This window comes from Petaurus breviceps, unplaced genomic scaffold (assembly GCF_028583685.1).
Source record: "Petaurus breviceps papuanus isolate PSGF00001 unplaced genomic scaffold, PetGlider_PUasm1.0 90919, whole genome shotgun sequence".
Taxonomy (NCBI): Eukaryota; Metazoa; Chordata; class Mammalia; order Diprotodontia; family Petauridae; genus Petaurus; species Petaurus breviceps.
The window spans coordinates 29,974,007-29,990,904 of NW_027187378.1; the positions used below are offsets into that span (position 1 = coordinate 29,974,007).

The 16,898-nt window shown below is 44.2% G+C and overlaps 1 protein-coding gene and 1 long non-coding RNA gene across 6 annotated transcripts in view; one reads left to right on the plus strand and one right to left on the minus strand.

Annotated features, from left to right (window-relative positions):
• BIN3 (bridging integrator 3) overlaps window positions 1-16,898 on the plus strand; it is a 227,159-nt gene that overhangs the window by 169,137 nt on the left and 41,124 nt on the right. Inside the window, exon 2 of one of the 4 annotated variants that reach the window (XM_069075674.1) lies at window positions 12,175-12,264. In XM_069075674.1, coding sequence (XP_068931775.1) covers window positions 12,257-12,264 — 8 coding nt within the window. In that variant the 5' untranslated portion in view covers window positions 12,175-12,256. Of the gene's footprint in view, window positions 1-12,115; window positions 12,265-12,814; window positions 13,008-16,898 lie in introns of those variants that run through there. The other 3 variants (XM_069075673.1, XM_069075676.1, XM_069075675.1) reach the window with 3 other exon arrangements.
• The window catches only part of LOC138152034 (uncharacterized), a 41,798-nt gene that overhangs the window by 17,302 nt on the left and 7,598 nt on the right, over window positions 1-16,898 (minus strand). The window lies entirely within an intron of this gene.

Genomic DNA, 16,898 nt, shown 5'->3' on the forward strand with positions numbered 1-16,898 from the left:
ATTTCAGGAGGGTTCATGAATATGGGCTTTTTTATATTTTTGATAACTGCATTTCAATATGAACAATTTCCTTATGGTTCTATGTATATTATACATTAAAAATGTGATTCTGAGAATGGCTCCATGGGCTTTGACAATACTGCCAGAGGGATTCATGACACAAAAAATGTTAGAAACCCCTGTTGCAGTCTAAGTTCCTTCTTTTATAAATGGAGAAAAAGAGGCTGAGTGTGGACCCTACTTACAGTCCAGGGCTATTTATACTATACCATATTTAGACTAACAATTGCCCCTACTTACCCACCTCCCCCCATATCTTCCACCTTCTCCTCTTCCTTTCTATCTCCCTCTAGTTCTATATCCACATCCCTACTATAGGCAATAGCACAGAAGGGCCAGAACCTTTCCTGGCCTGATATGACTGGCCTGCTCTAGGATAAGGGTCCCCAGAAAGGATGATGAAAACAGTGATAGGGGTAGATTGCCCTCCATGCCTGGAATGCTCTCCCTCTTCCTCTCTGCCTCCTGGCCTCCCTGGCTTCCTTCAAGTCCCAGCTATAATTCCACCTTCTACCCAATCCCACTTAATTCTAGTGCCTTTTCTCTGTTGGATACTTCCAATTTATCCTGTATGCAACTTGTTTGTATACAGTTGTTTACATGTTGCCTCTCCCATTAGGCTGTGAACTCCTCAAGGACAGAGACTGTCTTTTACCTTTCTTCATACCCAGGACCTGGTAGACAGTAGCATTTAATAAATGCTTCCTGACAGACAAAAAAAATAAAATAAAACAATGAGAGGGGACTAAGGAATACAGTCCTGTGGCAGGCTGAAGAATTTGCTACGAGCCCGTCCTTACTTTTCCAGAAGCCTCTTTTTTTATGCTCTTGCCCTTGCCTTATCTGATCCTTAAATCATACATTTAGAGCTAGAAAGAACCTCAAAGGCCATCCCCTCATTTTTCAGATGAAGAAACTGAGGCCTATGGAAGTTAAGAGACTTGCCCAAGTTCACATAGGTAGCAAACATTCACATATGACATCTGAACCCAGATCTTCTGACTCTAGCACACTTTTCACTGTGCTCTGTACCAGGCTCTGGCTTGGAGGAGAGGAGCAGCTTCTTCAAATCCATTTTAAAATCTATTGTTTCAGCAGTGCATTTTACTTAATAAATGTTTGTTTAATTGATCATATTTCTTTATTGATTCTGGACCAAGCAGCTCCAATTTTCAATGTCCCCAAGAAAAATGAGTTTGAGTTCCAACCTCTAGTCACCCAGAGGGATTAGGATGTCATCTTGGAATCTCCATCAGAAAACCAACCCCTCCTCTTTCCACTTCCCATTTTGCTTCTCTGGAACAGGGCTGACTGACGCCTCTAGGGAAGCTTCTGGACTATGTGAAGCCTCCCTGCTCAATCTTGTGGTATAATCAGAGGACAGAGATAATTACCTGCTCCAGTAGGTCACCACAGCCTAGTGTCTGGGGCTGTCTCCTCTATAGAAGGGTAGGGAGGGACTGTCCGGCTAGGAAAGTCAGTCTCTACTTAATAACCCCCCCCCCAGCCAAGGACCATAGGCCCTAACCTGGAAACTATTACACTTTTTCTGGAGGAAACTTCCCTTTGATTAAAAAAAAAGATCTATCTATTGTGTATGGAGAACTGTGCTAACCACCTCATGGAAGCATCCTCATGGAGTTCACAGTCCAGTAGGGGGATTAAATATATTTTATATACATATATTATATGTAATATATAAATATAAAATTACGTTGTACAGTAATACTTAATGCACTGGAGAGGTACCAAATTAAGGTGCTATATAAAGTCATGGGGAGGAGGGGAGGAGGTCAGGGACAAGGGGTGGGGGGCAAGGAAGGATTTAGGACTTAGAACTAGAACAGACCTTCAAGGAGGTAGCACTTGAATTGGGCTTTAAATGACAGATAGGAATTCAACCAGTAAAAAAGATAGGGGGAGGACATTCCATGCAGGGACTGCATCCTTTTTCATCTTTTTAAGCTCTGTTCCAGGCACAAAACCTAGGATGGACTTAAACACAGCAAAAAATGAAGATATGGAGGTAGAAAAAACAAATCCAGATTGAGGGGCAAAGAGTCGTCCAGTTTGGCTGGACAACTAAAGTACGCAATACATTGGGAAGAGTAGGTATGGTGGCACCAGTTTGTAGTAGACTTTGAATGCCTGGCAAAGCGGGCTTGAACTTCATTTAGCAGGTAATACAAACACAATGAAGATTCTGGGAGAAAATGACATGATACAATCCTACTAAGCTAAATATGGTCTCCCTGGAGGTTCAGCATGGAGTGAGAAATTTTGATAGGGTTATAGATTAAGAGCTAAAAGGGCTTTTAGGGGTCATCTGGAAACTAAGCTAGATGGAGGTTAATGACTTATCCAGGGCCACACAACCAGTAAATATCTGAGAGTTTCCTTATTCCTAGTCCAGCACCCTATCCATTATGCCATGCTACCTCTAATAGTCAAAGTTATAGCTTGGTCCTCTATGTTCCTCCACTCTACTTCTGACCCCTAATTTTCCCCTACCATCTATAAATCCATAAGAAAACAGGATTCATCCCATCCTGTCCTTTACTAGTACACTATAAGGGCCCCTCAAAAAAATGAATTCTTTTGAGGGTGGGATACTTAAAGGTACAAAAGCCAAAGAAAAGCAGTGCTGAGAGGTCTGGAATGAAGGGCTTCATCTGTGGGAATCCAGCTCCATCCCCTCCTGGGCTGGTCCAGGGGCTTCACTCTGTTTCTCAAGAGAGACTACATGTCTCTTCCTCTAGAAATACAGGACCGTGTTCCAGAGTAAATATGTCCATTTAAATCCCTTCCCACTCTTGAAAAAGCAATTCAAAGTGCTAGACAACAAGCCAAGATCAGTAGTATCTTTGTCTATGGACCCAACATTGTTATTAGATGCAGATCACCTCTAAGATGGGATGCCCAGGAAACTGCAAAAGCAAACACTGGTCTCTGGATAGAAGTTAAAGGTCAGAGATCAGAGTAGGGCTCAGAAGCTTCCGTTAAGCCCCAGGCTATGGGAACCAGCCCAAACCAACTGCTTTTGGATTCCTATTTTGGGGGCACAGCAACCATGCCCACAGTCATCTGGCCACTTCATACCTTTAGCCTGTAAACATCCCCTTCTCCGATAGATAGCAGAGATGTGGCATCCTTTGAGGGGGCCTTCTCATTTCTTTCATATTTCTATGCAGACTAGCAGTGACCAAATATTCTTTCCTCAGTTTTATTCAATGACTGAATGATAAAGAACTTTGTAAGACGAAACAACATCCCCTATGAACTGCTCATGGTCTAAAAATACCAAGAAAAAGGACTCTAATGACCTTTCCTGGAGTCTCTTCCCCAATTGAGTCTTCCTGCTGACAGGTCAAGCCTTAGGAGACAGGAAAATCCTGCAATGACCCTCTCAGGATACTTCTGCCAATGCCAATTCATGGGGATTTCCCCCCAACTCCAATCTGGGCTCTCTTTCTCTTTCCTTTCTCTCCCCCTCTCTTTTGCTGCCTTCTCACTGGGTGCTGCAAGCAAGTCAGAGAGGAGGAGGGGGATTGCTGTAAGCTCTATCCGTTATCTGCAGCAATCCACAGTGACTAATGCTCCCAGTTGGTAAAAAGGCAGTGTAATCAAAACACTTTTTTTTTAGTCCTTAAAGTTAGTCATTCTCCAGAGGAAAAAAACCACACACACACACACACACACACACACACACACACACACACACACACAGAGCAAGCAACATGAAATGGAAGCTAGGAATCCTACAAGAAGCAGCCAGAACTCAGGTAGCATCTTCAGGCCACAGAACACCGGAGAGCATAGTGGTCAATCTATTCCTCCAACCCTCTAGACCACCTGTGGCAGTTAACTTTTCTGTTCCTCCTCTACTCAGTTCTGAAAACCAGAAATTCTTTCCCTGAAAGTTTTGTGTTGCTATCTAGTTCTTCACACACACACACACATACACACACAAACACCCCTAGGCACTACCCCTTCCAACCAGGTACTCTCCTTCACCTGAGTCCAACATCTTGTCCTAAGCTATGTTTGGGATGTGGGTCCTACCCTCATGAGAAAATAAAAGCCAGGGTAAAAATCCCCTGGCTGAAGCAGAGCTCTTTTGGCTGGTGGTCTGCAATGATAACTGTATCAGCTGAAATTTTTGGCCCCTTAAAGGCTTCATATGGCTGTTGGATTATAGCTATAGAGCTAGAAAAAGTCTCAGAGACCATATAATCCACTTATCTCATTTAGCAGATGAGGAATAGGAGTCCCAGGGAGGTCAAAGTCACACAAGGAGTAAGCATTGGAGGTAGGACTCTAATTCAGTCCTTCAGTCAACAAGGATCTATTAAGGGCTTACTATGTGCAAGGTTCTTTGCTCAGCACAAAGGATACAAAGTCAAAACCAGTCCCTGCCCTCAAGGAGCTCACATTCTAATGGGGGACACCATGTAAATAGTTTATACAAGATACACAGAATGGATGGCAGGTGATTTCAGAGGAGAAGGCATGAGCAATTGAGGGGCACCCAGAAAGGCTGCCTGCAGACGGTAAGATTGATCTCAGTCTTGAAGCCTGGGAAGCTGGCTTCAGGCAGTGCCAGAGTCAGGATTCACACCTTCCTATCCTTTACTGGTGCCCTCTAAGGGCCTCCCTGTACCATCCTCCATCCTTCTGGTTCTCATCAGGCAGATGGTCTCTAAGACCACTTGATTCCTATGTTTCTGGATTCTCTGACCCGTCATGGTGACTGGCTATGCCCAGGACAGACCTGCAGGCCTGGTCATACTCTTGGTTTTAATCTTTTTGGCTCCTTGTTCCTTACCTACATTTCTCAACTATTCACAGACATTGACATTCTGATGTACCTTAATGCTCAGGTAGAAAGTGGGGTCGGGAAGAAGTAAAACCAGAACAGAAATGGTTCCCTTCCTTCAAACATCAGAGGCACAGTCATTGTGGAAAATCCTCTCTGAGCCATTCCCTTTGCCTCAGGATGGGTGTTCCTCCATTTCCAGATTCTATTTGGGGACTATATTTGTCTCTACAGCTCCTTTAGTATCCATCATCTAACACTGATGTGCTGATATCCTGGTTCAAAGGGGGTTAGGTAGGGAATATTTTAAAACACCTACTATGTGCCCAGCACTTTACAAACGTGATCTCTTGCTCCTGGTGTTATTGCTATGGTCACAATATCAGGAAAGCCTGCAACTTATTATTCTTCTGATCCAATTTCCCTTGCAGCCAATGCAAGATAACTGAATTGGATACGTACAGAACACATGCAGGCAGAGTTAACCCACAAGTGGGTAAAGGAATGCAGCCTACCATCAGCACTTTGCAGCCCTAGGGAACATGGATTTGAATTTTTCCCTGAGGTTGTAGCTTCTCTATGTGTTCACATTCCCAAAGGTATGAAGGTCTTAGGGAGCATCTCCTCTTCCCAACATTGGTTATCAGACTAAGAAAACCTCAGTCAATGAATAAACATCAAGTGCCTACTATTTGCTAGGCACTATGCTAATGTCAAGCCCCTCAATGAACAACCCAGCACAGAAAACACATCAGACAGAAGGAAAGCCACAAAGGAATCACAGAGGACCAGGCACTGCTGAGTCTTGAAGCTGACCCGCTGGTTGATGCTGGCTTTCCGTCTCTTTCTTCCCCAAGGATAATTAGTTATACAACCACATTATGGTGAGCTAACCTAGAACAAATACCAGCCCCAAGGTTCTGAGTAGCCCTATTTTCTTATCTATTGGTGGCTGCCAACGTTGGAGTTGAATGACAGATTGGTATCTTTATTAGGTCTATTGGTAATGGATGTTGCCCCCACAGTTCAGTGCTCTAGCTCCCTGATTGTAATAACATTGGTCCCTTCCTCCAACTTTCCCCTAACCTTAGAGACATCAACCAGCTTCCACTGTACCCCACCTATTACCCCAAGGCCCTACGGGATATACTTCTGGGGGGACTCCTAGGATAACTACCATATGACCTGGATTTTCTGTGACAATATCTGCTTTAAAAAGAGATGCTACCTTGTTTTTCTCTTGTTGTTGGGACTGGTATTTATGCTACTTTGAATGAGGCTTTGATTGTGAAGTAGTGTTGTATAATGGGAAAACCTTCGGATCTGTAATCGGAGGACCTATGTGAAATTGGGCAATCTTTGGGCCTCAGTTTCCTCTTCTGTAAAATGAGGGAGTTGGACTAAATTTTCTTCAAAGTCCCTTCCAGCCCTAAACCTGTGACAATCTGACATTTTGGATAGATAATTTCTAGGGTCTCTTGCAACAATGGATCATATACTGACTGTAAGTGAGGAAAATAAAGAAAATCTGCACATGTGATAAAATGGGAGAAATTGCTCTAGAACATCATGGATACTAAATAAAAGCAAGTAAACAAACAAACAAGAACACTATGGGTACCAAGCAGTTGGGCAATGACTGGGGTGGTAGATAGTAGTGGCTTAGATGGTCCAGAAGACCTGAGGTACATCTCCCTGAGCAACATTTTTCCAGCATATTTTTCCTCCCTCACCAAGGCATAGCCAGAGGATCTACCTGTGTGACACAATACTGAGGCTGCTTCCACACTACATGTAGCCTTTTGTGATGACCCTTCCCTTTTTTCTCTTTCACAGATGCTGGGATTTTACTTGAATGAAGTCATGGAAGGGAGAAGTACATAAGAACATGATTGATTGATGACTGGATTCATCTCAGGATGGTCCTGTCAAACACAGCTCCCATCAGACTGATGACTAGGAATGGAACCAGACAGATACTCCCCAGACTATTCTGAGCAGTGTCCCTCTCCCTACCTGGTCTAAACCCCCAAGGAAGCTTTTTACCATAGACAATATACATCTTATATTTGTACCTAAGTACCACCTGCTACTATGGAGATTCATGAATGGAGGGGGTTCTCAAAGGCAGAGAATAAAAAATGATGCAGCCCAGGAAAACTGAGGGTAAAGATCAGACCCTAATCATATCTACACCCCCCTGGGGCTGAGCAGGATGCTTTATACACACATCAAGCCTCCGCTCTAACACAAACTCATTGTGTGATTTTGTGTCTGTAGCCCTCTATCTGGGCCCCATTTTCTTCATCTGTTAAATGGAGATAATATTTATTTGTACTACCTATTTTACTAAGTTATTGTAAGGATCTCTTATTATATGAGGGAGTTGGATTTTCTGCCAGTTCTGAATACCATGAAGGTATCAGATAAGACCATATGTGTTAGAAAACTTTCATAACTCTGAAGCGCCATGTAAATGTGAACTATTGTTGTAATAACAGTAGGTAAATTCACCCCCTTTTTGCCCTCACTAAGGTACAACCATTGGAGCTGGCCCTCCCAACAAACATAAGATACTGCTGGGAAATAGCAATACTGCTAAAGCCATAGCAATCAGTGAGCTGTCTGTGTACAGTAAGACTATTTATTCAAGTTAGAGCAAAGGTCATGCTGACTCCATCAAGTTTCCTCATGAGATCCAAAATTATGCAAAAGAGATTAAGTCCATACAGGAAAAACTAAATGGATGAAAAATGCCCAATCGCATTAGATTGTAACATGTATTGGAATGGACAGTCTATTGAATTGCCTCAGCACCTATATCTGGGAAAAGTGCTAAAAATGTACAATGAGTTGGGCTTCCAGTTGAGTAGAGGGAAGAGAGGAGGCTGGATTGAGCTTGGGAAACTGGGTAATGCTTTCAATAACATCAAGTAGATTCCCTGTACATCTTGTTAATATAAATATCCTCCCAATGATGGTTTTAGTTTTGAATCTTGGAAAACCACAATCTTCATAGAATCAAAGGTATAGGTGTCCCACAAGGCATAAGAAAGATGAATGGAGATAATAAGTAGCCTTCAAAGTATTTTCTAAAGATAGTCTATGGGTAAGAAATAGTAACATACATATATAATATGCATTTAGGTATAACCACACATCTATAACATATATACATATATACACATATATACATCTATGCATATATATCATATACATATATGCATACGCCCGAAATGTTTGCCCAGAAAAGGAGGTGGGCCAATCACATAATAAGATGGAAATATTAACTAGCAAGCGCTTATTAAGTTCTTACTACATACATACCTAGTCTTTTGCCAAGTGCTAGGGACACAAGTACAAAGAATGAAACAATCCCTACTCTCAAGGGTCTTACATTCCAAAGGGGGAAGCAAGTATATTTAACTATCTCTCTCCCTCTCTCTGTATATATATATAGTTAAATATACTTTCTATATATAGTATGTAGCATGAATATAAAGTTAATAAATACAAAAAAATGTATATTTTTGTACACAGAAGTTAAAATAAAAAATCTTTTGGAAGACACTAGCAGATGGGGGAGCAGGAAAGGTTTCATACAGGAGGGGGTACCTAAGCTTCATCTTAGAGAAAGAGAGGGCCTCTGTGATGCTGAGGCCATGCATTCTAGGCCTGAGGAAAGACCAGTGCAAAGGTAGGGAGTTAGAAATGTAGCATTATGTGAGAGAAGCAGGGAGAATGATTATTTGGTTGGATCAAAGATTTGGAGGGAAAGGGGGAAAAGTGATGTCCAATGATGCTGGAAAGATGCGATAGGGGTCAGGTTGTTCAGGGCTCTAAAAGCTAAACAGAAGAATTTATATTTCATCCTAAAGACAGTAGGAAGCCAGTAGAGTAGATTGAGTAGGAGAGTCACATGGTCAGATCTGTGCTTAAGGAAAATTACTTCGGCAGCTGTGTGTAGGAAGGCCTGAAGCGATGAGAGTCTTGAGGCAAGGAGACCAATTAGGAGGCTACTGCAATAATCTAGGCAAGAGGTGGTAAGGGGCTCAACCACAGTAGCAGCCGTATGAGTGAAGAGGAGGGGGGAGATGCAAGAGATACCTTGGAAGTAGGAATAAAAAGATTTGGCAAATAACTGGATATGTGGGATGAGGAAGAGGGAGGAGCCCAGGATAATGCCATCAGCATTATCCAGGTTGTTGCTGAGCTGTCCCACAGGGATGAAATGCACTTCCTCATCACCTTTGCCTCTGAAAAGCTATAAACAGCATCCTTGGAAGCTCTGCTCCCTCCCTTCCTAATCTTCAGCTTCTCCCCATCTACTGGTTCCTTCCCACCTGCTTACAAACTTTGCAATATCCAAACCTCCTTAGAACCTTAAAAACCCTCAGTAGACCCTACCATCAATTTCAAATAGTGTTCTATATCTCTCCTTCATTTCAGAGACAAAATCCTAGAAAAAGCTGTATGCACACACTCATTGCATCCACTTCCTCAGCCTCTTACATCTGACATCTAAGTTCACCCCTCAGCTGAAATTGTTGTCTTCAAAGTTATCAGTGATCCCTTAATTACTGACTACGTGTGCTTTTTCTTTTTTCTTTTTTGGAGGGCATTTGGGGTTAAGTGATTTGCCCAAGGTCACACAGCTAGTTTTTGTGTTAAGTGTCTGAAGGCAGATTTGAACTCAGGTTCTCTTGACTCCAGGGCCGGTGCTCTATTCATGTCACCACCTAGCCACCCCTGAACTGTGCTTTTTCTTAATCCTTATCCTGCTTTACTTCCCTACAGCATTTAACACTTTTGACCAGCCTTTCCTCCTGGACATGCGCTGCTCTCTGGGTTTTTGTGACACTGCTTTCTCTTGGTTCTTCTTCCACCTGCCTGGTTACTCCTTTCTAGTCTCCTTTGCTGAATCAATATCTGTATCATACTCCCTAACTGTGGGTGTATCCCCAAGGTTCTGTCCTGGGCCCTCTCTTCTCCATCTACATTTTCTCTCTTGGTGAGTTCATTAATTTCCATTGGTTCCATTATCATTTCTATGCAGTTGGCTTTCAGATCTAGATATCTTGCCCTGATCTCTCTTCTGTGTTCCAGTTCTGAATTCCCTGCCTACTAGAATTTTCTGGGGCGGCTAGGTGGCGCAGTGAGTAGAGCACTGGCCCTAGAGTTGGGAGGACCTGAGTTCAAATGTGACCTCAGACACTTAACACTTGCTATGTGACCTTGGACAAGTCACTTAACCCCAATTGCTCTGCCCTCTCCCCTCCAAAAAAAAAAAAAAAAAGCAAAAAAAAATTTTTTCTAAGGGATGTCCCATAGATATCTCAAATTCAATAGGTCCAAAACAGGACTATATTTTCCCCACGACCCATCCTTTTCCCAAACATCTCTATTTTTATAAAAAGTACCTCCATCTTTCTAGGCACCCAGGTTCCTAATCTGAATGTTTTAAATCTTGCTACCCCCAGAACATCTCTGAAATCTGGCCCCTCTTTCCTCCCAGGCATCCACCAATAAGTAGCATTTATTTAGTGCTAAGTGCCTTACAATCATTACAACTATGATCATTATTATTGCTAACACATGGTGCTTACTCTGTGCCAAGCACTGTGCTAAGTACTTTACAATTATCATCTCACTTGATCCTCACAGCAAACATGGGAGGTAAGTGCTATCATCACCCCCATTTTCAGATGCAGAAATTGAGGCAGAGAGCAGCTAAGTGACTTGCCCAGGGTCACACAACCAGGTCACACAAGCGTCTCAGGCTGGATTTGAGGCCCACCCTCCGCTGCGCCCCCTAGCCGCCGTCGCCCTGTTTCAGCCCTTTTGCTGTTGCTCGCCCACGACGTTCTGTCCTGTCCGGTACCTGGAATGCTCTCCCTCCTCATCCCCACATGCTTGTTACAAAGCACAGCTCAAATGCTCCCTCCCACAAAAGGCCTTTCCTAGCCCTCCCAGCTGCTACGGTATATACCCTGTAATTTACTGTGCAGATATTTTCTGCAGACTTATGGGGCTACACGTTTCCCCGAGAGAATGGAGACTCCTTGAGTCAGGGACCACACTGTGCTTGTCCCTGTCTGCCCAGGACATTGCTTGGCGCACAGTAGGCCCTCGATAAGACCTTGTTGATGGATTGGACTGAAATGCCGTTTCCTGCAGGAGACCTCATCATTCGTTTGGAACTGCTCTCTCCAAAGTTACCAGGGATCCCTTCCTTGCGAGATGAACGCTCAGCCTTTCGAACCTTCTGTAGCATGAGGCTCAGCCTGATCCCCTTCCCGCGGCCCACCCGGGGTTGCCGGCGTTCCCCCTCACCAAACTAAGCTTCACTTTGTTTATGTTATGTGTTCACTTCTCTGCGCCTGGCTGCCTCCTCCCTCCGCCCCCAAGCTGCTTCTTCCAGTCAGGGGCTATTTCCTTTGTGTGTTTTTAGTGCCTCGCACAGGGCCCAGCATTTAGCAGGCACTTAATACATGTTCACTGAACGAGTCAACAGAACTAAGTAGTACCAGAGAATTGCGTCCCGCTCCAACTTCTGCAATAGCCTAACAGTCCCCACTGTCCATGGTACCCCATTCGGCTTCATCAGTGAACCGCCTGGAAAATGACCCCTGAGCCCCACTATGGAGGATGACAGTAATGATGGCCAGCTTTTACCTAAAGGTCTGTAAAAGTGCTTTATACATGTTATGCCATTTGATCCTCACAACAACCTCGAGGACTACGGGCTATTATTATTCTCATTTTGCAAATGAGAGGTCTAATGACTTGCCCAAGGTCACACAGCTACGCAGAATTTGAACTTGAGGTTGTCTTGATTCTCGGTCTAGCCTGCGACCCCCTCGCTGTCCTCCCCCTCCTCATATTCCTCTCCCCTTCAGCTCAAGCTCATCCTCAGCCTCCGAAGCTCCGCAGAAGCCAGGGTTGCCTTCCTCTTCCTCCTCCTCCTTCTCTTTTTTGCACTTCACACAGTAGGCGCTTAATAAATACGTGCTGTGCTTTATTGCATTGTCGCATGCATTTCTGCAGCTGGAGAAACTGAGGCAAGGAAGATGCGTGAGCGCCGGAAACTGGGACAGCTTAAGAGAGTCAGCTGAAGCCTGCGCAAGCACTTGCCGGGCTCGCTGAGAGGTAGTTCTTAGATTCCGCAGGGAAAGAGTTACTAGGTAACCGCTGGGTTCCACCCCTTACGTGCCCTGGGACATACACACCCCTCCCCGCCCCGCGCTCAGCGCCTCTCTTCCGGGAGTGTCTCATTCGTCACTTCCTGGAGACGACCTGAATCCGGAAGTGGCCGTGGCAAAGCGGGCTGAGGCCTGGGCCGGGGCCGCAACGCGGGGCTCAGACGCCGGGGCCGCCGCCATGAGCTGGTGAGTGAGACCCAGCCCCGGGCTTCCTTAGGCTCCCCCTCGTGCCTCATGCCGGACTCCACCTCTGAGTCCCCGAGACCCCCTACCCCCGGCTGGGATGCCCCGCCCCCCTTCCGGGGTCCCCCGCCGCGCGCTGTGCCGGTCCTGTCCGGAGCAAGGCCTCCGGCGCTTCTCTGAAGTTTCACGAGAAGCGCCGGGAACGGATTTGGTTAAAGGAGCTGCCCGGTCCCCGGAGGCTGGATGGCCCCGAGCCAGGCACCTTGTAGAGGGATAAGAGGACCCCTGAGGTCCCTTCCATTGCTGTCATCTCAGGACACTTGAATGGTGCCCTGGGGAGCGGGGCCGAGACGGACCGAGCCGGACCTGGTCACCTCTTGGTTCCCAATCCGCCCTCTGCCCAGACCTCTAAGAATAACTTACTAGCCTTTTACGGAGTCTATCATTGAGATCACCGCGCTAGAGCCAGGAGGGACCTCAGAAGCCACCGAGTCCAACCCTGTCATTTTACCGAGCGGGAAGCTGAGGCCAAGGGAGATTGTGACATTAAGTGACTTGCCCCAAGGTCACACAAGCATGTATTAATTACACTGTCACCCTACTGAGCTAATACTCTTATCCCTGTACCACCCTGTCTCCTTTATGGAGACAGGCTGGGGAGGTATTTGGGGTCTGTTGATATCCCCACTTTTCAAATGAGGAAACTGAGGCCCCAAGGAAGTAACTTGTCCAAAGACACACTGCAGGTAAGTGTCAGGACTGAGGCCATCGTTTTCTTGACTGCAGGTCGTAGGCCCTTTTTCATGTGACCACACTTCCCAAATTCACTCTTTCTAAGCAGACTAATCGTTTAGAAAAGGGGTTTAAAGAGAATCTCACATCCCTAGAGCTCAACAGCAGTGGTCTTAAATTTGTAGCACTCTTATTCTAGTGATATCTAAATCTTTGTTTTTCTTCTCAAAGATATAGTAACCCGCATATGTATATACACACACACATATATATGAACAGTGTCAGAAGTCTGAATAATAACTGTCAAGGTACCTATTCTACAGTACCAGCCCTTATTTGCTGTTTCACTAGATAATGTTTTATACATAGTAAACACATTAAATATTTGATGATTGATTGACTTTGGGACTCCATTTGGGCAAAGCAGTTTGTTCTTTGTATACTGGATTGATTTCTGTTCTTGGAACAAGATTTCTATTCTTGGAAGAGAAACACTTTACCCCCTTCTTACCCTCTTATATTTTATTGAGACTTTCAGGAACTTCCCTGTCTAGTTGTCAGCTTTGCTGAACTTTGCCTTTGACCAAGACCTTTGTGCCTAGAGTATAAGACTAGGAGGATTGTCCTTAAAGCTTTTTAGATAGGTCCATTAGCCATAGAGAGGTTTGAAGATACATTCTTTTAAGGGCATTTTGTAGATTATTTTTCTGCCTAGGCATTTGAGACTGAACTCTGCCTAGAAGCAGTTGATATGCCAATAAACATCAGGAACAGATTTGTAGTAGGAAATTCAAACCACTTCTGATTCCCTTTCTCCTTGCTGTGTTAAGATTTATGTGCAAATATTGAACTGACAGTCCCCAGCAGATTAGGTAGAGCCCCAAGCAATAATCTAATAAGCCCCTCCAGGAATTGCTCCTTTCTCTAATGTCCTTTCCTGCTAGAGGCCAATTGCAGGCCTTTACCTAGAAAAGTTAATGTTCCAGGACTGTTAGAACCAAATCACAGAGGCCCTTCTGCCTGCCAGTCAGAGAGATAGTGATAGCACAGGGATATTCTTCAGGCGAATCATTTTCTTAGAGTGTAACCTGCTCCTCTTCTTCCTATGGCTAGATTCATTCCTGCGTAGCACGTGATTTCTCAAGGTGAAAACCAAAAGGGCCATTTACCTTGTAGTGTTCAGAGTATAATTTACAAATCAAACAGAACTCATCCTTACTTCTCAGCCTGGGAGATGATTGCTTAGTGAGAGGTTCTCTGGGGAAGTTATCAAGAAAATTGTTTTTATCTTTCTCACTGAGAATATTCTGTAAAAGTGAGGTTGAAGTCCCAGGTTTCTGAGGTCTTTTAGAAGAGGACAGTCTGTGAGTAAGTGCTACTGTAGGAACTGAAAAGAATGCTGTCATAGGCCTGTACTACCACATTTTCGAGCCACCACTTGTACTCTGCCTTATAAGACTGCTAAAGAGGGCACTTTGTCTCCCAAAGCTGAGATTTGTCTCTCTTCCCTTTAGACTTAGCCCACGTCATCTCTTGCGTGGACCTTGACCCTTTCCCTCTGAAAGGGGAACAGCTCTGGTGACCAGGCATACAATCACATTCAGTTCCTGGCTCAATGGCTGGCACAGGGAACCAGAGTTTGGTCTATCTGATTCATACATGGAACTGTTTTCCTGCTCCTGGAATCAATCTCTTCATTCACCAAAGCCTAGAATTCCAGGGGTAGGAAAAATGGCCAGAGTGACGTACAGTCACCATGGGAGGCATTAGCCCAGGGTCAAGTTCACCAAGCTCAGGGGATGTGCCAACTATTGGTGAGTGAGACACAGGGCATTCTGAGCATGGCTCCCTAAGGGAAACCATTGTTCTGGGCCAGGCTGTGCTTTCAAAATGTCATGCTGAAAAATTTCTAACATTAGTGCCCTTTGCACACTGGGTTTTGCATAACGATCTAATGGCCCTTGTTCCCAACTTCCTCTGAGCAGGCGACCTGCCTACCCCCCTTGTTTGTTTAGTTGGTGTGTACCCTCCTTCAAAGACCATCCCTTTCTAATCAGGATGGCCCAGGATGGCTAAGAGGAAGACACTGGGAACTTAAGTCTCCACTCTTTTATTCAACCATGTAACCCCAAACCAGATTCTTCATCTCTCCACTTTCTTGTCTCTGGTACAGAGTAAATACCTTCTTCCCTAAGGAGTGAGTTAAAATTGAGTAGAATTAATTAATTAATAATTTGTTATTGAGTTTACCATTACACCCTTCTCTAAAACCTTAAAGATCACAGATAAGATGAGGAAAAAGAAATCTCGGAGGAGAAACTGTTGGATTTGTCCTGTACAAAGGTTTATGTATGCCCTGGAAGGCGAACTCAAAAGAAAGTATTAGTGTAGTGTGAATGAAGTACTACTCTGGGAAGTAGGAGGCATGAGCTCAAGCCCTGGTTTAGTTGCTAATTGTGGGTCCTTGGCCAAGTCAACCTGACTTTACGCTCAGTTTCTGTTTCAGACTGTTTTTTGCCTTTCTGCCAGCACTTACCACAGTACCTGGCACATAGTTAGCACTTAATAAATATTTATTGATTGACTGACTCCGCCACATGTGCAGTTTGTGAGAATAAACAAGACGATATCTGCATGCTTTTAGTTTCTTATAGGAATATAATTTGATTAAGTTAATTCTAACACTGGTGATTACTAGTGGCTTTTTCCATATCTGCCTTTTTAAAATGACAGATTGATTAAAAAAAAGGGAGAAATCTCTTTTTTTTTTTAATATATTAAGCAATCAGGGTTAAGTAACTTGCTCAAGGTTACACAGCCAGGTGTTTCTGGGTGGGTGCTAAGTGTCGGAGCCCAGGATTCAATCTCCAGGTCGTTCTGACACTGGAGTCGGTGGTCTTACTCGCTGTGCTACCTGGCCGCCCCAAAAGGGAGAAATCTCAATACCAAACATTCATGTCTAAGAGCTAAGGCTCAGTCACCTTAGGCAGCTAGGTAGCACAATGGATAAAGTGCTGGATTTGGAATTATGAATATCTGGGTCTAAATCCTGATTTAGATACTTAGCTGTATGACTCTGGGCAAGTCACTTAACCTGTCAGCCTCAGTTTTCTCATCTGTAAAATGGAGATAATAATAGAACCCTCCTCACAGGGTTGTTGTGAAGATCAAACAGAATAGTTTATGTAAATCAGTTAGCAAACAGTGTTATGTAATTACTAGCTATTATTAGCTCTTTTGATATGGCTCTGCCATAAGACTGGGAAAAATTAAGAGTATAGGCATGTACCCCTTGCCCCCAAGCTTAGGTTCAAAAGATGTTTTACAGGTACCATCGTGTGACCTAATACCCAGCATTTGCCCAATGGAACTGCTTGTTCTCTCATCTTGTGATAAAGAGTCAAACGGTACCTATATCATGAAGCTTTTCCTTTATTCTCCTCTCGGTAAATGTGATCTCGCCCTTCTCTGAACTCCTCCTATGGCGTTTAGCCCATCTCTTATGGCATTTATCACATTCTGCCTTTTACTATCGTGATCTCAATCAGACCTGCTGTACTTCCTTTTGACAGAGCTGCTAGACAGGTAGATGAATAGAATGCTGTAGACATAAATATACCTAGATTTTCAGCAAGGCATTTGGCAAGTTTCCCCTGATATCTTGTAGACCAGATGGAAAGCTGTGGCCTGGATGATAGTTGTGATTAGGTGAATGTAGACGTGAGTGAGCTACTTGACCCAAAGAATAGTCATTAATGGTTTGGTGTCAGCCTGGAGGGGAGGGCTCTACGAGGGTGACTCAGAGCTCTGAGCTTGGCCTTTGTGTTCAGTGTTTTTATCAATGGTGAAGATGAAGACAGAAATGGTATGCTTAGCAAGTTTCAAGATGACACAAAAGTGGGAGG